The following is a 23,580-nucleotide window of genomic DNA, read 5'->3' on the forward strand; positions in this document are numbered from 1 at the left end:
TCTGCACAGAACAAAAGAGATTAGAAAGACAGATAAGCTATTTGTTTCTTTTGCACATAATAAATTGGGTGAATCAGTTACAAAGGTAACTCTATCTAGATGGTTGACAGATTGCATTTCATGTAGCAATAATAAATTGAAACTTCCCGTACCAAAGTCCTTAAAGGCTCACTCAACCAGATCTGTGGCAACTTCTTCTGATGTCCTTCAAGAATGCAACTGCAGTCATAACATGTGGGTTGTCCTGCCTCAGGCAGCCCTCGGTCGGCCGGATTCCAAAGTCTGGGTCCGACGTCGGCTGATGTCGCATTTCTCTCCGACGTCAGAGTGGCTGGAGTACATAAGCATCAGCTGACACCATTTTCTTCAGTCTTTCTTGCCGCGCGGTGCCCGAAGCAGAAGCATTTCTCAAGTGCTGGTCGGTCAACTCATGTATTCTTCGATACCGAAGTCATCAAAAAAGCTAAGTACCCCGTTGGGGACCTTTTCTTGCCTCAGCCGATGTCAGAAATTACTGAAAAAGTTAACAATTGTCTTTCTTGTGGTAAACAAATACCTCATAAGGATTTCCACTCTTACTGTCTCCCTTGCCTGGGCCCAGACCACGACGTCTCGGCCTGTGTAGCCTGTGCTCGCTTCAACAAGCGCACTCTCAGGCGCCGGGCGGAGTTCGCTGAAGATTTCTCCGGCGATAAATTTGCTTACACCATGCCGTCGGATCTTCCGACATCGCAAACTCCAAAAAAGCGCAAAGACCGGGACCGACACCCTCGGCCCGCGTCTACCACCGACTCCACGCCTAAACCTAGCGCGAGTGCTCCAGTTCCCTCTGAGACGGTCTCTCCACTGCTCCGAACCGAAGACACCGCATTACCGACGACTCCGATTCCAGACATTACCCCGACACCAGTTATCGATTTTCCTCCGGATACCGAAACCGAGGAAATGCCCGAGACCATTGCTGTAGACAAGGTCACTCCTGCACGTGGAGCTGCCAGGCCCCCTATGGCCATGTCTATTAAGGCCTACGCTAAGGCAGCCAGCAAAACAAAGCACATTACTTCTAAACCCTTTCCTCAGCCTACTCCAGAGACACAAATTATGTCCATGGCTGCTGATTTAATTTCCATGATTAGAGGTTCTCAGGCCCATCCTGAGAGAGGATCCCAGCCTCCTTCTGATAAAAGGCCCCGGGTTGAACCCTCTGACCCTACTCCTTCAGATGAAGAATCTGAGGGCTCTGTCCACTCTGATAGCCAGGAAGAGCTCTTCCAGACATATGAGGACTCAGATGCAGATGATTCCATCCCCTCGGCCTCCCCTCCTGAGGATATTTCTTTTGGGGAAGTGCTGCACACCATGAGGGAACATTTCAAGTGGCAAGGTCAGGAATATTCTGATTCTAGGAAACGCCGTAGGACTTTCCTAAAGAAGCCTCAGCACAGGCCCTTAGCTATTCCTCCTGTACTTGATGTTCTGGATGATTTGTATTCTGATTCTAGTGCTACCCCTGATTCTCTTCCTCCTGCTCCAGCCAAGCCAGACAGGTATTACAGGGTCCCAGAAACTCATTCCCATTTATTCAGGGCCCATACTGCTGATTTGGAAACTATTTCACAGGGGCCCAAAGGAGTTTCAACCTCCACCTCTAAAAATCCTTTGCCCTCCAACAGGGAAGCTAGGTCATTAGAGAGATGGGGCAAAAAGGTTTACACATCCACTACCTTATCTATGAGAGCTTTAAATTGTCTTTTTCATATGTTACAATATCAGGATTATCTGTTAGAAGATTTACAAAAAACATTAGCCACTCCTGATCCTTTAGACAGGAAGACTTTGCAGGAAGCTGTACATAACACTCAGCAAGTAAGCAATCACTTCCTGCAGTGTGGATATGATGCACTGGAAGCTTCATGTAGGGCAGCTGTGACAGGGGCAGTCATCCGTAGACATGCTTGGTTAAAGGATCAACCTCTACCAGATCATGTAAAAGCAAAACTTCTGGGTGCACCTTTGGAAAAGAACAAGCTTTTTGGTGCAAATGCTAAGGATGTGTTAAAGACCATCGAAGAAAAAGCAAAATCAGTTCAGACGGTGAAAGATTTCCTTCAGGTTCAACCCCCCAGATTCAGTAGGAATTGGCCTTCAAAAAACTGGTCCTTTCCTAATCCAGAAAAGTTTCAAAGGGGTAAGAACAGACGTGGCGAGGAAGAGGCCAATACAGAGGCCCTTACAGGGGACGACAATGGCAGCCAGGAAACCAAAGAAGTGACGCAGGGGTTTCACCTGCCCCACAACCTCAATCTCAATGACTTTCCTCTACTACCGCCTACCAGGGAACAAATAGAAGCTCCCTTGGGCGGGAAATTATCTCTGTTTGCAGAAAATTGGCACAGACTGACAAAGGACAAATGGATTTTGGACATTATAGACCGAGGGTACAGGTTTCATTTTCATACCTTACCAAGAAAACAAGGCATGCCAAACCTACCACAAAACCAGAGGGCAGAGGCTATCAAGCAAATCACTCTGCTGACTCGGATGAAAGCAATAGAAAGAGTTCCACAACAAGAGCAAGACCAAGGGTTTTACTCAAGGCTGTTCCTTGTTCCAAGAAAAGAATCTCAATGGAGACCAATACTGGACTTGTCCGCATTAAACACCTTTCTAATAGTACCAAAGTTCAAAATGCTGACTTTACAGCAACTCCTTCCCATGCTGGGCAAGGGGTCTTGGCTGATTACTCTGGACCTCAAGGAGACATACCTGCATGTCCCTGTCAGACACAGCTGCAGAAGATACCTCAGATTTCTTGCAGGGCCAGAGCATTATCAATTCTCAGCATTGCCATTTGGCTTATCTACTGCACCCAGAGTATTCACAAAATGCCTGGCTTCAGTAATTGCTCATTGCAGGCTCCAGGGAATACAAATTTACCCGTACCTGGACGACTGCCTCATACAAGCGAACAGCAAATTGATGTTGACAAAAAACCTGGATTATGTCATACGATTACTTCAAGCTCTGGGATACACAGTCAACTTCCAAAAGTCAAGACTGCAGCCATCCCAGCAAATAATCTTCCTAGGAGCCAAACTAGACACAGCCTCTCAGATGGCTTACCTGACAGAAGACAAGCAAGAGAAGTTAACTCATTACTTCAAAGGTTTAGCAAAGCTCACCCAGATGACTGCAAGGAGATTCCTACAGGCCCTGGGTTACATGGCATCCTGCATTCTACTGGTTCCATTAGCAAGACTACACATGAGGAAGCTTCAATGGTACCTAAAAAGCATTTGGTCTCAACACAGCAACAACTTGTAGACAATCATACCGCTCATTCCATGCCTACAAAAGGAATTCCTATGGTGGGCCTCGGTGAGCCAGACAAACACAGGTATGTCATTCAAAAACCACAGATAACACAGACCATGACCACAGACGCCTCAGACCTTGGATGGGGGGCGCACATGGAAGGCAGATGTATTCAAGGACAATGGACTCCAAAGGAAACACATCTGCATATAAACCAAAAGGAAATGCTGGCAGTAATGCATGCCATCGAGGCCTTTCAACACCAACTCCAGCAAGGCCATTTACTGATACGGACAGACAACACCACTGTGATGTGGTACATAAACAAGCAAGGGGGCACCCACTCTTACCCCCTTTGCAGACTGACAATGCATCTTTGGGAGAAATCACTGAGCCTAAACATCCAGTTACAATCCCAGTTTGTTCCAGGAAAAGACAATGTGTTGGCGGACAGCCTAAGCAGGAATTTCACAGATCCACACGAGTGGAGGTTACATCCGAAGGCCTTCAGACAACTCACTTCGACTTGGGGCAAGCCAGAAGTGGACCTATTTGCCTCTCACCTCAACCATCTTCTACCAAAATTCTGCATAAGGACATATCATCCAAAAACTTGGAAAATAGATGCCCTCTCATTCAACTGGAACTCCCTAACAATCTATGCATTCCCACCTCTGCCACTGCTGACCTCAGTATTATTAAAGATCAAAGCAGAGAGACCCAAGGGAATCATAATAGCTCCGGACTGGCCAAGACAACACTGGTACCCACTTCTACGGAGCCTATGTCACACCAGGAGGTGGGCCCTTCCCCAATGGCCTCTACTTTTGACTCAACACAACTTCGAAACAGTGCATCCAAATCTTCAGACACTGCAGCTAACAGCCTGGAAGATCCCATGAATAACTACAGCCTATCTCTCTCCAAGGAAGTTCAGCGGATACTGACAGAGACTCGAAGACCATCCACCAGAAAGGTTTACTTAGCAAAGTGGAAAAGATTCAGCAATTGAAATACCAGCAAGGGACATGATGCATCATTGTTGAACATCCCACTCATCTTGGAATATTTGGCAGATATGTTAAAGAATGGCCTCTCATATTCTTCCATAAAGATACACGCATCTGCGATTTCAGCTAGATACAACACTGATCCTCCTGTTTTTTCGCACCCTTTACTAAGGCAATTCCTCAGGGGAATCAAGAACATTAAGACACCAAGAAAGGCCCCAGTGCCAGCCTGGGACCTCAATTTTGTCCTAGAAAAACTGACTCTACCTCCATTTGAGCCAGCAGCTACAGTTGACTTGCAGTTTCTCTCATGGAAGACAGCTTTCCTGTTGGCAATTACCTCAGCAAGAAGGGTTTCGGAGCTACTGGCCCTAATGGCAATACCACCCTTTATTATTTTTCACAGAGACAGGGTTTCATTAAGGACCAACCCTACTTTTATGCCAAAGGTGGTATCTATGGTTTCTTTAAATCAAGCAATTCATCTGCCTGCTTTCTTCCCCAATCCTGAGAATAAGGGGGAAAGACTGTTGCATACCTTGGACATTCACAGACAACTTCGATACTACCTGGACAGAACCAAAGCCAGTAGGAAGTCTGAACAACTTTTTGTAGCTTACGCCCCTGCAGTCCAAGGAAAAGCAATTTCAAAACAGACTATTTCAAAATGGATTGGACATTGCATCAGATTCTGTTATTCCTTTCATGGAAAGACTGTTCCAGCCAATGTCAGACCACATTCCACCAGAGCTACAGCCACCTCTACAGCATTTTTAAGAGGGGTGCCTACCAAGGACATTCTAGAAGCTGCTACATGGAGCTCCGTGCATACATTCTCCAAACACTACAATCTCCCTCTGTACTCCAGATCCAGAGCAGGCTTTGCTTCGGCAGTCCTGCAGGGTTTGATTGCCACACCATCTTTTCCCTAGATCATTCCTCCTCCCCCAGCTAAGCTATGGTATTCTACCCACATATTATGACTGCAGTTGCATTCTTGAAGGACATAGTACAGTTTTGTACCTACCATAAATGTAGATGTCCGATAGACATGCAACTGCAGTCGGATTTTCCCTCCCTCCATACCCCTCTATGCCTAGGGTCCACTCCTATCCCTGTTACTCTTAGCTGGGGATATCTGTTATGGTGTATTTGTTTTATTGCTCATTATTTGTTTGGAATCCTGTTTTTGTCTTCCAATTTGATTACAGCCTTCCTTGGAGGGCACCTGGCATCTGGGGCAAGAAACACTGAAGAAAATTGCGTCGGCTGATGCTTATGTACTCCAGCCGCTCTGACGTCGGAGAGAAATGCAACATCAGCCGACGTCGGACCCAGACTTTGGAATCCGGCCGACCGAGGGCTGCCTGAGGCAGGACAACCCACATGTTATGACTGCAGTTGCATGTCTATCGGACATCTACATTTATGGTAGGTGCAAAACTGTACTTTTTCCCGTATAGAGCTTCTATGGATGATATATGTGCAGCTGCAACTTGGTCAAATCCTCATATTTTATCACTTATTACAAATTAGATCTGGCTTCGAGGAGAAGAGCAGCCTTTGGTTCAACTGTACTCAAGAATATTCTTCCTCAGAGTCCACCCAGGATTTTAGGTAGGTAGGGACACTGTCCCATGAGTAAAGGAATGAGTGAAAATTGACAGTCCGATAAAAATGTATGTACCATAAAGGTCCATCTGTGTTATTCATTTTCATTGTTCCAGAACTCCCCACACACCATTTTTCATGATTGACTTCTGGAGGAATGAGACACTTCAAGGACATATATGTCCTTTGGGTTGAACTCCAGTTATGGCATATCATTATAGTCTTCTTGTCAAGTTGCAAACAACATTTGAGAGATGTTAAGGGTGGTGCATTATGGGTAAGAAAGGAGCTTGAAAGTTTGTTGGAGGCCATGAGCTAGTATAACGGCCTAGTCGGATCCAAGGATTGGCTCTGATCCCATTAGTTGAAAGAAGAATGAAAATGAGCAACACAGATGGAATGTTATGGTAAGTACGTAACTTTTTTTTGATACTCCAGCTGGACATCAACAGAGAGGACCCATATGTCAGGAATACTGCAACAGTGACCAGTAGGTCTTCTACTGTTATGGTAAGCTCTTATACAGCTGTACTATTTCCACAAACACTCTGCTGTGCTGTCTCCAGCTTTTAATACTTTTGCCCTTCTTCCACAGTTTTGTCAGGAGCAACTCTTTCTGCATCTTTACTAATACAGATCTTGGCTTCTTTCTCATGGCCAGCTTTGGATACACACGGTGTGCCATTTCAATTAACAAATCCTGTTTTAGAATACCAATCCAATTGCTTATTTGTGCCTTCATAAAAGTAATGCACTGTGTTCCTTCCAGTTTTTTTGGTACAGCAGAAAATCTTAGGCTTTCCATGCAAGCTGTATCTTCTAATTCTACCAGTTTTTGAATTATCTCTTCTTGAGCAGTCTCATACTCAGCCAGTCTTCCCTTCATTTCGACCTCTGATTTTTGCAGTTTTATCAGTTCATCTGTCTGTTTAAAGGTTCTTACATTTTTTCTAGCCTTTTGTTATTTGAATCGATATATTCCTTCCGTGTTATATTTTAATCAGCTCTGAGCACATTTATTTCCTGTAGGTTACTGGAAGCCATGGCTTGCACCAAAGCTGGAGTTTGAACTGCTTTTTGCTGAACAGTCGCAGGATTCTTCTTAGTCATTGTTTTCTCTTCACCTCTTCTAGTTGATTTTCTTTCAGATTCTCTAAGTTTCTTCTTTGCTGGCAAGTAACTAAATTTATTAAAAGTGTCAGAGTTCCTGGCCCTTGTCTTTCTGTTTCTTTTTTCACACTGGGAGAGTTGAAGTTAAGTTGCTGATCAGTGTGCAGACATCTTGGAAGCAAACGAGATGCTGAAATTCTGACAGATCATTTGCATTGGCCAAAGTACACATGGATACAAGAGAATGTGGACTACACTGATCTCACTTCTTGCCATGTGGTGGTTTCATTGAAGTCCAAAAGAAAGGCTTTCCCCTAACTTTAGAATGACTTCATTTCCTCTCTACATTGATGTGGAGAGTGAGAATGGAGTCTGGAACCTTGCGGACTGTAGGCAGTAGGGGCTTCCAAAATTAAAGTAAAAATTGTAGAACACCTGTTAGAACAGTAAGTAAGGGCATTTTGTGTTATACAGTGTGTTGTTCTAACTTGGAGTCACTTAAACGGAAACTGTTTGAATATCCATTTTCTTTGGAGTACACAGTATGCTGTTGCCATAGGTGTGACATTTATAGGTTGATAGGTGTGTACGAAGGTAATGATCACAGGGGCCTTTTTAGGGCTAGCCATATATCCCAAATCTCTGACAAGATGTCCTTCAAGGATGCATCTGCAGTCATCACATATGGGTTGTCCTGCCTCAGGCAGCCCTTCGGTCGGCCGGATTCCAAAGTCTGGGTCTGGCGTCGGCAGATGTCGCCCTTTCCCCGACGTCAGAGCACCTGGGGTATAAAAGCGTCACCCGACACCATCTTCCTCAGTCTTTCTTGCCGCGTGGTGCCCGAAGCAGAAGCAGTTCGCAAGTGCCGGTCGGCCAGCTCCTGTAATTCAGCTACCGAAGACTTCAAAAGCTAAGTACCCCGTTGGGGACTCTTTCTTGCCTCAGCCGATGTCAGATAAAGTTAATAATTGCTTAACTTGTGGGAAACAAATACCTCATAAGGATTTCCACTCTTACTGCCTCCCCTGCCTAGGCCTAGACCACGACATCTCGGCCTGTTCAGCCTGTGCTTCCTTCAACTGACGCACTCTTAGACGTCGGGCGGAGTTTGCAGAGGAATTTTTTGGGGCTAGTTTTTCGTACAATATGCCGTCTGAGACTCCGACTTCACATTTAAAAATGAAACGGAAGGACAAGGACCGACACACGCGGGCCGCAGTTTTGGCTGAAACCGCGGCCAGGCCTACCGCGAGTGTCTCAGTCTCGGCTGAAACAGAGTTGGTACTTCCGACCCCCGAAACCGCTCAGCCGACAACCTCGGCCCCGGAGGCCCCTGCTGAGTCGGTTATTGAATTTCCTTCAGAAACTGGTGTCTTGGAAACTTCCGACACCATTCCTCTAGACAAAACTACACCAGCACGTGGTGCAGCCAGGCCTCCTGCATCCATGTCCATAAAGGCATTCACCAGGGCTAAAGCTGCTAAACACACAAAAGCTATGCCTCCCAGGGTTATTCCTCAGGGACCCTCTACAAGTTCACAGATTCTAACTTTAGCAGAGGACCTTATTTCCTTAATTAGGGGCTCTCAACCCCATCTGGACAGGGCCTCTCAACCTCCTCTAGACAAAAGGCCCAGGGTTGAGCCCTCTGATCCCCACTCCTCAGAGGAGGCCTCTGATGGCTCTGCTCTCTCGGACTACCAGGAGGAGGTTTTTTCAGCCTACGAGGATTCTGATGCAGAAGAATCCATCCCCTCGGCCTCCCCTCCTGAAGAACTATCCTTCGGGGAGACCCTTCACACTATGAGAGAGCATTTCAAATGGCAGGGCCAGGAATTCTCTGATTCCAGGAAGAGATTAAGAACTTTTCTGCATTTACCTCAGCATAGACCTTTGGCTATTCCTCCTGTTTTGAATGTCATTGATGATGTGTACTCTGAGTCTAGCATAACCCCTGACACTCTTCCTCCGGCCCCTGTCAAACCCGATAGGTACTACAGGGTCCTGGACTCACATAATTTTCTTTACAAGGCCCACTCTGCTGATCCTGAAACTATTTCCCAGGGCCCTAAAGGGGTTGCAGCTGCCACTACTAAAAATCCACTCCCCTCTGAAAGGGAGTCCAGGGCTTTAGAGAGATGGGGTAAAAAAGTGCATACTTCTGCTACTCTTTCTATGAGGGCATTAAATTGTCAGTTTCATATGATACAGTACCAAGAGTATTTGTTAGATGAATTGCATAAGAAGCTGTCTTCACCTGAACCCCTAGATCGCAAATCACTTCAGGATCTGGTACATAACTCCCAGCAGGTTAGCAACCATTTCTTGCAGTGTGGTTATGATGCACTGGAAGCTTCAGCTATGACAGGTGCAGTCATACGTAGGCATGCTTGGCTGAAGGAACAATCTCTGCCAGACCATGTTAAAGCTAAGCTTCTGGATGCTCCACTGGAGAAGCAAAAGTTATTTGGCTCCACTGCTCAGGAGGTCTTAAAGAAATTTGAGGAAAAGGCAAAATCTGTACAAACAGTCAAAGATTTTCTACAAGTCCAACCACCAAGATTCAGCAGAAATTGGCCTGCCAAGAATTGGTCCTTTCCGGACACAGAAAGATTTCAGAGAGGCAAGAACAGGCGTGCCAGAGGTAGAGGGCAAGCTAGAGGCTCCTACAGAGGACGTCAATGGCAGCCTCCCAACCAGAGAGGTAGTGCAGGACCTACAACTGTTACACAAGGACAGACTCGATGACTTTGCTTTGACTCCGCCAACCAGGGCTCAATTAGAAGCACCTTTGGGTGGAAAGCTTTCTTTATTCTCAGAAAATTGGCACAGTATTACAAGAGACAAATGGACACTTCAAATAATAGACAAAGGATACAGGTTCCATTTTCACACATTGCCAAAAAGAAAAGGCATGCCAGACCTGCCACCAAATCAAAGGGCAGAGGCTTTGAAACAAATCTCCAACTTAATGCAAATGAAAGCTATAGAAAAGGTTCATCTTTCAGAACAAGGCCAAGGATTTTATTCCAGACTATTCCTTGTTCCAAGAAAAGAAAATCAATGGAGGCCTATTCTCGACTTGTCCGCACTGAATACTTATCTCATTGTGCCAAAATTCAAAATGCTGACTCTACAGCAACTCCTTCCCATGCTGGGCAAGGGGTCTTGGCTGGTGACTCTAGACCTCAAGGAGGCATACCTGTATGTCCCTATCAGACAAAGTTGCAGAAGACACCTCAGATTTCTTGCAGGTTCAGAGCATTATCAATTCTCAGCATTGCCCTTTGGCTTATCTACTGCGCCCAGAGTATTCACGAAATGCCTGGCATCAGTAATTGCACACTGCAGACTTCAGGGGATTCAAATATACCCATATCTGGATGACTGCCTTATACAAGCGGACAGCCAACAAACTTTACTAAAGGACTTGAGTTATGCCATCCACCTACTGCAGGCCTTGGGATATACAGTCAACATTCACAAATCAAGACTTTTTCTATCCCAAAGAATAACTTTTCTGGGTGCGGATCTAGACACAACCACCCAAATGGCTTTTCTCACAGAAAAAAAACAAAGACAACTATCGGATTACTTCAGGAATCTGACAAGACAAACTCAGCTGACTGCAAGGAAAATTCTGCAGGCCCTGGGTTACATGGCATCTTGCATTCTTCTGATTCCACAGGCAAGGCTGCATATGAGGAAACTACAATGGTACCTAAGGAGTTTATGGACTCAGCTCAGTCACAGCTTAGAAACTTTGATCCCACTCATTCCATGCCTCCAAAAGGAATTGCTGTGGTGGGCTCAAGCAAGCCAGTCAAACAGGGGTCTGCCCTTCAGCAAACCAATAGCCAGCCAAACCATTACAACGGACGCTTCAGACCACGGTTGGGGAGCACACATGGAGGGCAGATGTATTCAAGGACTATGGTCACAAAGGGAGCTATGCATGCACATAAACCAAAAGGAAATGCTGGCAGTGATGCATGCAATCAAGGCCTTCAAACTCTTTCTGCATCAAGGCCACCTGCTAATAAGGACAGACAACACCACAGTTATGTGGTACATAAACAAGCAAGGAGGCACCCATTCCTACCCTCTTTGCAGACTGGCAATGAATCTATGGGAACTTTCCTTGAAACTCAATATAGAGCTGCAATCCCAGTTTGTGCCAGGAAAAGACAATATACTGGCGGACAGCTTAAGCAGAAATATCATGGATGCGCACGAATGGATGCTGCACCCAGACATCTTCCTACAGATAACACTATCATGGGGAAGGCCGGACATTGATCTTTTTGCCTCCCCCCACAATCATCAGCTGAAGAAATTCTGCTCAAGGACATACCACCCACAAGCATGGAAAGTGGACACCCCCTCTTTCAGCTGGAGAACTCTAACCGTGTATGCATTTCCACCTCTTCCATTAATGACCAAGGTCTTACTGAAGATCAGGACAGAGCAGCCAAAAGTGATTCTGATAGCTCTGGACTGGCCAAGACAGCACTGGTACCCACTGTTAAAGAGAATGTCACACATGAAACCATGGCCTCTTCCTCAATGGACACTTCTCCTGACACAGCACAATTACAAAACTCTGCATTCCAACCTGAAAACCTTGCAACTAACAGCCTGGAAAATACCTTGACTCCTCCTCAGGATAACCTATCCAAGAGTGAAGGATATCATCATGGAAGCTCGCCGGCCTTCCACAAGAAAGGCATATTCAGCAAAATGGAAAATATTTCACACTTGGAGCACCACAAAGGGCCTAGATGCAACAGTGATGAACATGGCGCATATCCTGGAATACTTGGCAGAAATGCTCCACAATGGCCTGTCTTACTCTTCCATTAAAATTCATGCTTCAGCAATTTCAGCAGAGTACAATACTGATCCACCTGTCTTTTCTCATCCTCTCCTAAGACAGTTTCTAAGAGGAATTAAAAACATCAATCCTCCAAGGAAACCCCCAGTGCCTACTTGGGACCTTAACTTCGTGTTGGAAAAACTAACTCTGCCTCCCTTTGAACCAGCAGCATCTGCGGAACTACAGTTCCTGTCTTGGAAGACTGCCTTCCTTCCGGCCATAACCTCAGCAAGAAGAGTATCTGAGTTACAGGCCCTCATGGCAGTACAGCCATTTCTTATTTTTCATTAGGACAGTGTCTCATTGCGAACCAATCCTTCATTTATGCCAAAGGTGGTATCCAGGATCTCATTAAACCAAGCTATTCACCTGCCTACCTTCTTTCCAAATCCACAAAACAAAGGAGAGAAACTTCTGCACACCCTGGACATACACAGACAGTTGCGCTACTACTTGGACAGAACTAAAAGCTACAGAAAAACTGACCAGCTGTTGGTAGCATATGCTGCTGGTGCACAAGGAAAAGCAATTTCCAAACAGACAATTTCAAAATGGATAGGGAATTGCATTCGTTTTTGTTATTCCTTTCATGGAAGAACTGTGCCAGCTAACATTAGACCTCATTCCACCAGAGCCACTGCCACCTCCACAGCCTTCTTAAGAGGGGTGGCTACCAAGGACATTCTAGAAGCTGCTACATGGAGCTCCGTGCATACATTTTCCAAGCATTACAATTTAACTTTATATTCCAGGTCCAGAGCAGGCTTTGCTACGGCAGTCCTGCAGGGCATTTTAGCTACACCATCCTTTACATAGATCCTCCACCCCCAGATTGGCTATGGTATTCTACCCATATGTGATGACTGCAGATGCATCCTTGAAGGACATAGTACAGTTTTGTACCTACCATAAATGTAGATGTCCGATAGGTATGCATCTGCAGTCAGGTTTACCCTCCCTCCTTCCCCTCTTTGGTATTTATTGGGTATTTTTCCCTCTCTTAGCTAGCTGGGGTTATCTATTATGGTGTATTTCTTTTATATAAAGATATATATATATATATATATAGATAGATATATATATAGATAGATATATATATATATATATATATATATATAGATATATAGATATATATATATATATATATATATATATATATATATATATATATACATATGTACATATATATATATATATATATATATATATATATATATATATATATATATATATATATATATATATATATATACATATATATATTTCTGTGTATGTTTGGAATTTATTGCATTTCTCCAAATTTAGCCTTCTTTTGAGGGCACCTGGCATCTGGGGCAAGAAACACTGAGGAAGATGGTGTCGGCTGATGCTTTTATACCCCAGGCGCTCTGACGTCGGGGAAAGGGCGACATCAGCCGACGCCGGACCCAGACTTTGGAATCCGGCTGACCGAAGGGCTGCCTGAGGCAGGACAACCCATATGTGATGACTGCAGATGCATACCTATCGGACATCTACATTTATGGTAGGTACAAAACTGTACTTTCTGGTACCCTTGATAAGTGTAAGAAGGGGCGTGGGAGATGAAATAATTACAAGCTGGAGCTTGGAAAATGAAGCATTTACAGGCCACCTCCGGCCATTAGTAACATAGGTGCCAAACTAGGGATGAATTTCATTTTCTTCATGTAGTTGTCCAAGTTGCACTTGAATTGGTTTAGGGAGGAGCTTTGCTTTACATGGATGGGGGAGCCTGCTCCAGAGAAGGTGTAGTCTTTGGGATACATACCCGTCTGTCCAGCAGATCTTATTTATATCACAGGCAAAGTTTAAGTCTTTAGAAAGGGTAATTCTGGAACTGTTTATTTTGCAGATGTGCAGGAGGTCCATCAGGGTGGGGTTTGACAATGCATTGTATGCCAGGCATAGATCTCCCCTCGATAGCCTGTTGGAGACCGAATACAACAATAGGGCTTTGAGGTGGTCTGCATAGGACATGTTACTTATACTCTGTATTCTTTTCATGAGGAACTTCTGTGGATGTTCCATTTGCTGGATGTGCCTGGTTAGGTACAGTGGATATAAAAAGTGTACACACCCTTGTTAAAATGCCAGGTTTTTGTGATATAAAAAATGAAACCACAATAAATCATGTCAAAACTTTTCCCACCCTTAATGTGACCCATAACCTGTACAGTTCATTTGAAAAACATATCTGTTAGGGGAGAAAAATCTAAAAAATAAAAAAACGTTCAATAAGCTGGTTGCATAAGTGTGCACACCCTTTGTTAAAGCACCTTTTGATTTAATTACAGCTTTTAGGTAGGCGTCTGTCAGCATGGCACATCTTCACTTGGCAATATTTACCCACTGTTCCTCGCAAAAACACTGCAAATCTGTCAGATTGCGAGGGCATCTCTTGTGCACAACCCTCTTCAGGTCACCCCACAGATTTTCTGTTGGATTTAGGTCTGGGGTCTGGCTGGGCCATTCCAAAACTATAATTTTCTTCTGGTGTAGCCAGTCTTTTGATTTTGATGTATGCTTGGGGTTATTGTCATGTTGAAAGGTGAAATTCCTCTTCATCTTTCCTGCAGACGGCTGAAGGCTTTGGGCCAAAAGTGACTGGTATTTGGAACTGTTCATAATTCCCTCCACTTTGATTAAAGCCCCAGTTCCAGCTGAAGAAAAGCAACTGCAAAGCATGATACTGCCACCACCATGCTTCACTGTAGGGATGGTGTTCTTTTGGTGATGCGAAGTGTTGTTTTTGTGCCAAACGTACCTTTTGGAATTGTGGCCAGAAAGATCAGTCTTGGTCTCATCGGACCGTAACGCATTTTCCCAGATGCTTTTGGGAAACTTGATGTATTGTTTTGCATATTTTAGCCAGGCCTGGATGTTTTTTTCCTGTAAGAAAAGGCTTCTGTCTTGCAACCCTATTCCATAGGCCAGACATATGGAGAATATGGGAGATTGTTGTCACATGTAGTATACAACCAGTACTTGCCAGAAATTCCTGCAGCTCCTTCAGTGTTGCTGTAGGTCTCTTGGCAGCCTCCCTGACTAGTTTTCATCTTGTCTTTTCATCAATTTTGGAGGGACATCCAGTTCTTTGCAGTGTCATTGTTGTCCCATATTTTCTCCACTTTTTGATGACTGCCTTCACTGTGTTCCATGGTATATCCATTGCTGTGGAAATGTTTTTGTACCCTTCTCCTGATTGATACCTTTCCACAATGAGATGCTTTTGATGCTTTGTAAGCTCTCTGCAAACAATGGCTTTTGCTGTAGCAGGCAACTGAGTAAATATCATGAAAATCCTAACAAAAAGGTATGAACGTGACCTGGATATACTTCAAAAGAATTATTTATTCGCAAATAAAGTAAGCGCTTCTGTACAGGATAATACCTGTATTCTTCAGACAAGGCAAGACAATACTGAATGTAAGACCTTATATACTCTCCCAGAATGTAAATCTAATGAGATATATATATCACATTGTCAATTAAACATTAATTACATTAAAGACCTAGCTTGGAATAATATAAGAAAATACATTGGAAAATACATTTCAAAATACTTCAGAAGTGTACATTAGAAGTATATTGGAAAATTAGCCTCTAACACCTGGTTTGTGTCTTTCGGCTTTTCCCGGTTAGGGGTCGCCACAGCAGAACTCCGGTCCGCTAATGATTGGCAGTTTATTTTTACGTACCGGCTTGCCAGGCCTGACGCACAACCTTCAATGAAGGTACGCCCATTCATGCATGTCTCCACGCAGAAGACGCTCTAACTGAGAATCGAACCGGACAGCGTCTTACTGTGAGGCGACAATGCTACTGCAGCACCACCACCGCGGAGCTTAGCCTCTAACACCTGGTAAAAATGTTAAATAACACTTATAAGTCTGAAAAATGATTAAATATTCATAAATTAGATAAGAAATAGATAAAAATGACTGTTAAAAACATTCTTATGCACCATAAGGATGTTAAAATTCATATATTTGAATATAAATGCCTTGTAAAATGGTAACATAGATGGAGGCACAAAATGAACAATTTAAACAATGTAAAATACTGACCAAAAAAAAAAATATATATATATATTATATATATATATATATATATATATCAAGGAAAATGAAGGCCTTTATCTTATAAGCATGCAAGCTGTGGAGCACATTTCATTAATCCCTGGGTGCCTAAATGCATCACATCTTAGCTGCCACAACAATTCACATTTCTCCAATCTCAGAGGGGTGGGACCACCTCTAATATTTGTGTTAACCGTATCAATAACTCTAAATTCAAAAACATGTTCTAGTGAATTAATAATGTGTGTAGCCAACGCATTCTCTATCCTTTTATTCCTGATAACATAAAGATGTTCGTACATTCTGTCAGATTTTCCTGTGTAAAAGACGGGACACATTTTGCACTGGGCCAGGTAAGTAATGCTACGAGTGTTGCAATTGTGTCTACCCTTGCATGAAAATCTCATATTCCTGATTTCAAAAGAATGTCCTGTACTCAAATGTTTACAGTAGGGGCAATTTTCACATTTGAACATTCCTTTAATGATATGATTGTCTATTCTCCTCTGCTCCAACATGGCTTTTAGGTTAATACCCTTCTTCAATATGATTCTAGGTTTACTTGGTAAACTAACTCTTAAGTTTGTATCAGCTACTATTAAGTCCCAATTCTTGTGTATTATACGTTTAGTAATGTATGCTTCATTACTAAACGGAGTCACAAATGTGATGGAAAAATCCATGAATGGATCTTCGGAGGAATGCATAGTGAGTCTCTTATTAAGTAGGCTGAAAGGGCTATGATCATTCCCATTCACAAGTAAGGAATCATTTAAAATGGTTTTATAAAACCCTGTTGCTGTCTTAGATATGACCCCCTTTATAATGTCCTCTAATAAGGGCTGTGGGTAACCACATTTAAGAAACATCTCTTTTAGGAACTGGCATTCACTTAAAAAGTCATGATACTTGGATAGCATTCCGGCTGCTCTAACTAGCTGTCCTTTGACCACTGACTTCTTCTGGTGGTCAGGATGAGAGCTAGTATAATGCAAAAAGGAATTAGAATACTTTTCCTTTCTGACGCTAGTGGCCAAGTAACATTGTTTGACATTATCTTTACTCAAATTAATTTTCTTATATTATTCCAAGCTAGGTCTTTAATTTAATGTAATTAATGTTTAATTGACCATGTGATAGAACTCATTAGATTTGCATTCCTGGAGAGTGTATATAAGGTCTTGCATTGAGTATTGTCTTATCTTCTATGAAGTACAGGTACTATCCTGTACGAAAGCGCTTACTTTATTTGTGAATAAATAATTCTTTTTGGAGTGTATCCAGGTCGTGTTCATACTTTTTTATTTTCCAGTTTTGTTTTGTGTTTTTATAGTATCATGAAAATCCTACTAGGACAGCTGAACTTTATTTGGGGTTAATCAGAGTCTCTGTAATTGATGGCAGGTGTGTACCCAAGAAGACTGAATGCTGTAATTAAATCAAAAGGCACTTCAACAAAGTCTTAGTTTAAGGGTGTGCACACTTATGCAACCAGCTTATTGTGCATTTGTTTTTCAATTGAATTGTACAGGTTATAGGTGGGAAAAGTTTTGAAATGATTTATTGTGATGTCGTTTTTTTATATCACATTTTAACAGGGGTGTGTACACTTTTTATATCCGCTGTACATACCAAAGGGGACATTGTACTCAATGACAGGTCTTATGAATGCTGACTACAGTGGAACAATTATCTCTTTGGAGCTAGATGCCATACCTTTGTTTTTTAGTTGTGTAACCTAGACTGGTGTCCTTACTACTGTAGACATGTGATGGTCAAAGGTTGGATTACTGTCTATGTATCCCCAAGTTCCTGACTACTTGGTTGACTCTTAATGGTATGTTGTCAGTATGATAGTTACCAGGTGTGGATGATTTCCCAAAGGATATTGTTATGCATTTCTTGACATTTAGTTTTAGTCCATGGCTCTTACAAAAGTTAGTTGTCTGTGTCAGCCCTTCCTGCAGAGCAAGCATTAGTGTTGGTGGGGAATTCTGTGACTGCTCCTAATTTGCAAGCCTTTGCAAATTTTAATTAATCAGAGGCTCTTGCCATTGGCCTTGACTTCAGAGAAGTAAATGGCAAAAAGGAGTGGTCCCATTACCAGTCCTTGAAGGACTCCACTTGTGACTGGCCTTTTTTTAGAGGTGAACACCCCAACTATAAATTCTTGAGTCCTGTCTTTGAGCCACCTGGCTGCCCATTGGATGACATAAGGATGTATACCTAACCTCTTGAGTTTATCAACAATGCCAAAATGGAGTATTGTGTCAGATGCCTTGGCCAGATCAAGGTAGGCATTGTGAACAATTTTGCCCTCATCCATTTCTTTGGTGACCTTCTCAAAGAAGTCCATCAGGTTGAGTAGGCATGACTTGCCCTTGACAAAATCAAATTGGGTTGGGTCCAATGTGGAGGTTTCCTATGTTATTATTGATCAGTTTCTTGATAATTCTTTTCCTGGCTTTGCATATGACACTAGTGGGACTTAATGAGTCTTTAGTTTCCAGGATCTGTAGATGACTCACCTTTGTTTAGAGGGATGATTGCTGCTGTTCTCCATTCATGAGGCACAAACATATTCGGAGGCTACAGTTAAATAGCAATTCCAGAGGACCTGATGGGTCATTTCATGCTGTTTAGAAGGCATCCAGGGATATTGTCTGGGCCCATCGATGCCATGTCCTTGGCCTTAGAGAGAGCATTGAGGACATGTTCCCTAGTGATAGTAGAGGGGAGTTATATTTGATGGTATTTCCTGAAGGGATGTTGAGGGGGAGAGGGGTAAAGTTAGAGCTGAATTTGTCTGCCAATAGGTGTGCTATATTTTCTGGCTCGGTATAGGTGATTCCATTAACAGTGAGCTCTGCACAGAAATGTGTATTTCCCTTGAGGGCGCGGACATAGCTAAAAAATGCTTTGTGGTTGCCCTGGTCTGTGTGGCTAAATTTAATTAAAATTTGGCTTTGTTAGACTTTATTTGTCCTCTGATTTAATTTAGGTTGAGTGCTTTTATCCTGCTGGGTGCTACACCTCCTAATTTTTGCCGTGATTTTCTTCCTTCTGTTTTATAGCCTAGTGATCCGATTTCATCAAGGTGGCTTATTTCTTGAGTTAGTTCTGTACTTATTCCTAATGGGTACAGCTGCCTCTTTGCAGTTATTAACATGCGTGTATAGTCTTTTGTGAACAGTTCCACGTAGACAACAGTGTTATCAGGGTTTATGGGGACTTGTAATTTTGCCAGGTCATCATTTAATAGTAGGAAGTTAGCCTTGGAGTAGTTGCTGAACATTTCAGGGTTAGCTGTGATTATAGGTTTTATTTTATTTTTTACTTCAAAGTAGACTATTTTGTGGTCTGATCTAACCAGAGAAGACATTACAGTAGGAGGGTATGCAGCATTTTCCTATGTTCGTGAGGACTAGATCCAGTGTGTTTGCTCCCCTGGTCGGCATATTGACTGTCTGGTCCAGGGAGTTTGTGTTTACAAAATCCAGGCATCCCTATGCCTGCATGTTTGGTGATATATATGATCCCAATTAATAGAGGGATAATTTATAGTCACCCATGTGTATGGTATTGGTTTGGATGATGAGTGTTTCCTGTAAGTTTAGATACGTTCTGGTTTTTGTTGGTTATAGAGGGGACATAGAAAGGTATTAGTGTATGATTTTGCCTATGGTAATTTGAATGTGGAAATGCTTAAATACATTGTCCTGATTGACCAGCATTGATGTATGTTTATTTTTGATGTAAACTGAGATGCCATAACCTTTAGTCCCTGTCTGTGTCATAGCTGGTTTAAATGGGTGGAAGGTATTTATAGCCTGTACTGATGGTGTGCTCTCTATGGCTTTAAACCATGTCTCAATGACTACACAAACGGCTGCATTCTGTAGAGTAAGGAGAGCTTGTAGGGAATGGACTTTCTTGTTTAGACTCCTAGCACTGAGCAGTAGCTAGATTTTTTTTTCTTTTGATTTGTTATGTCGGAAGTACTTTTCAGTTTTTGCATTGCCTAAAAAAGGCACTATGGGGGAGGGCAATATTTTCACTAATATTTTAAAGCTTAGAGGGGAGAGGTGCAAACCATCAGCAGGGTCTGTTGACCATCACCTTCCATGCTGACAAATATTGCACACCCTTAGAATGACACCAGGAACTAAGCCAATTATTTAAGTCCGTCATCTTCTGCTTGTATTCTGGCATCATCCTTGGTGAAGGTAAAATGCAGCTTAATGCTTGGCTTATATCAGCCTGGTACACACATTGCGGGAGGTCCATGATGTCTCTCTTTGACATATGACTGTTGTAAACTGCATCCCTTCTGATTTGATACTAGTGAGTTAAGAGTTACTGCTAATGATTTATATTATTTGCTTACTGAGCTAGTGCACTCATTAGTATTGACCAATTTCAGGCTCAACCCAATAAAAGCTTTACTTTTCCCCAACAGACCTGCTGAAGAGATAAAGCCTGTGCCAGTTGGTGAAAATGCATCCTGTTTCTTCAGCCTTCTTCAGGAAATCCTGCTACAGGAGGGGCACACCACCCTGCTTACGGTAGGTGATGGTTTTTGTGTAGTACTGTATAGTTTTTCTGTTGGTAACTTTCTGGTAGTTATCTTTTCATGCAGAATTCATTGGAGTGTAAAGGGTATGAAATATTAAGTTTGTTATTGGTGTGGTTTCTGGAAAGACACTTGAACTTATATTCACTGGTCATACTGTTCATGTTGTACATTGTGTCTTGTTGTTTACTCCCACTATTTATTTGTGCTGTTGACTGCAAAAGCTTTAAGAAATCAGTGGTAGTCAGGTTTCTTTTTATCTAGTGAACCATCTTTAAATCCTATGGTTTCAAGAAGCATATGATGAGTTTTAGCCTTTTATTGATCCTCCCCAACCTCAGAATTCTTCTGGGGAAGTGGAAATCAAAGCCATACCAACAGCTGGTGATAGAAGGCTATTATGTTTGGTTTGGAAGAACTTAATGTTGTGTGCCTAGATGGGAACCCTGTATTTAATTTCCATGGCCTTGAATTAAAATTTATTTAAGAGGTCATGAAGCTTGTGTTTCTGCCTTTTTCTCCCTATAGCCATTTTTAGTTTGTTTCCTTCTCCCACTCACCCCCTGCTTCTTGTTGGTGACTTTTTATTATACAACTTCATTGTTTTACTGCCTTTGTGCTGTTTCAACCCCTTGTCCTTTGTTTCACTGTCTTGAACTGCTCTGTTGAATTCTGTCAGGGAGATATATTTCAATAAGATCAAGATGCCTGCTTAAGATGAGAGACAAAAAATATAAGAAATGAAAGAGAGCTTGAACTACAACTTTGAAAACTGAAATAAACAAAGTGGACAAACAAATTAAGCATAGCGCAAGACAAGATCAAGAAAAATTTGAGGAAAATGAACATAATAGGAAAACTTTTTATAGATACATAAGATGTGGAAGGAGTAAAGACATACAAATTGATAAACTGTGTGTAAATTCTAAAATTTATTCTCAGACACAAATGATATATAGATACATTTACCAAATCTTATGCAAATGTTTGGCTCCACAAAGTGGATGATAAGTTGTCCTAGTGACATCCAGGTAACCTCAGACACTAGAATAAAATTAGATTATATTGACAAAGGACTGCGTAAACTGGATCTCAAACAAAGCACTGGGAGGAGATGGAATTAGTAATGACTTGAAAACACTTCAGCAATTAATTACAGTAGCATTATATTTTTTATTTACTAGGTCATATTAATAAGGGAAGATTCCTTAAGATTGGAGACGTGCTTATTAAACCTGTCTTTAAGGGGAAGCAGAGTAGTACAAACCCAGAGTCATGTAGACCCTTAAGTCTACTTTCATGGTGTGGAAAAATAATGGAGAAGGTAATATTGGATAAGTTATTGTCAGAACTGGATAGGTTGGGACTTGAAGCCATATACCCATATGCATATTTTGAAAATATTTTACCACCTGTAACATGATGTTCTATAATAATACAGTAACAGATATGAATGAAAAATTGTGCTGTGATGTAATTTATATAGATTTAACTTCAGCGTTTGACAGGGTCATACACAAAACACTTATCAACAAATTAGAACAACTAGTTATCGATGTACTCTTGATTAGATGGATAGCTGCATGGCTTACAAGTAGGATATGGCAAGCATCATACAGCAATTGGATAGATGACATTTTTGGTTACAGTCTGGGTGTCCCATAGGGCTCTGTCCAAAGCCCTTACTTATTTAGATTGTATCTTTCAGTCCTAACTTTTTCATCTGAGGTGTTCTACAGTTTATATGCAGACCTGAAATTGGGTAAAGTGATTACGTGTTACAGATGAGGTCATGTCTGCAAAATAACTTGACTAAATTGACCATGTGGACACAGGACAATATGCTGATAAATCATACAGTGAAAGGTGAATGTTTAATACAGCACACAGTGATTGAAACTGTAGGACCTGGGTATATGGGTAGATCCAGATTTCAGTTTTTCTAATCATGTCAACCAATTGGTTAATAATTGTTATAGAACTATAGGTTGTATAAAAAGATTTGTAACTTCTAGGAAATTAGAAATGATGAAGTCATTGTTTAATTACATTAGACCCAAACTTGAGTATGAAATAACAATACGGAAACCTTATAAGAAAACAAGCATGAGTAAACTGGAAAGAGTGAAATGGAAATATACCAAAGACTTCTATGGATTTGAAAATTTAAGTTATGAAAGACTAAAATGTCATAACTTGTACAGTGTTTCAAAAATATATCTAAGAGGAGATATTATTCAGGTATATAGGACATTTAGAGACAACTAACTGGGAATGTTCGGGTTATCAAAAAGTACTGGAGAATCACCAGACAACCTATGTAGAAGATTCTATAGGAATGAGAAGTATACTAATATGTTCTCTGAGAGAGCAGCTGATGCATGGAACAAACTACCAAATTACATTATAGCAAGTACTAGTTTAGATATTTTTAAGAACAACCTGGACAGTTATTATAAGAGCAAGTGTTTTGGTGTATTAACAGGCTAGAAGGGCATTAATGCTTGTGTTTACAACATTTGTATGTATGTATCCAGGTCACTAATTGATGCCAGGTCTTAAGTCAGAGATTCATTCCTCATTGCCACAGAATCTGCTCATCATTTTCCGATTTTCTTTTATCTTGCGTGAGTACTTCTAAAAATTAGACCAATTTAGTTGCTTATCTTTTTTTATTTCAACTAGATGTGTTGGACTAAAGGTTTGACGTGTTCAGTGCATTCTTCATTTGCCTGCATTATATTTCATACATTTTATTTTTATTTCTTAACATCTGTAGCACTATCTTGCCCCGGGGTACCAGGATTTAAAAAACTACTGAAAAGTTACATTACCACAGACAAATGTGAAATTGGGATGATCATAGTTGGTTTTATTTATCCCTTTTAACATGCTTAATAGTAATGCATTTTGAGGGCCACACCTCCCAACCATCTCCTTTCCCAGAAGGTTGATTTGTTCCTCCGCTCTTCCCTGCATCCCAAA

At 41.9% G+C, this 23,580-nt stretch overlaps 1 protein-coding gene across 1 annotated transcript in view; it reads left to right on the plus strand.

The window, feature by feature from the left end:
* Nucleotides 1-23,580, plus strand: part of NFRKB (nuclear factor related to kappaB binding protein) — a gene marked incomplete in the record, with an annotated part of 1,477,031 nt that overhangs the window by 416,958 nt on the left and 1,036,493 nt on the right. Inside the window, 1 exon segment of the mRNA XM_044081086.1 lies at nt 20,482-20,587. Coding sequence (XP_043937021.1) covers nt 20,482-20,587 — 106 coding nt within the window.

Source organism: Protopterus annectens, chromosome 8.part0 (genome assembly GCF_019279795.1).
Source record: "Protopterus annectens isolate FY-2018-M chromosome 8.part0, PAN1.0, whole genome shotgun sequence".
Taxonomy (NCBI): Eukaryota; Metazoa; Chordata; order Ceratodontiformes; family Protopteridae; genus Protopterus; species Protopterus annectens.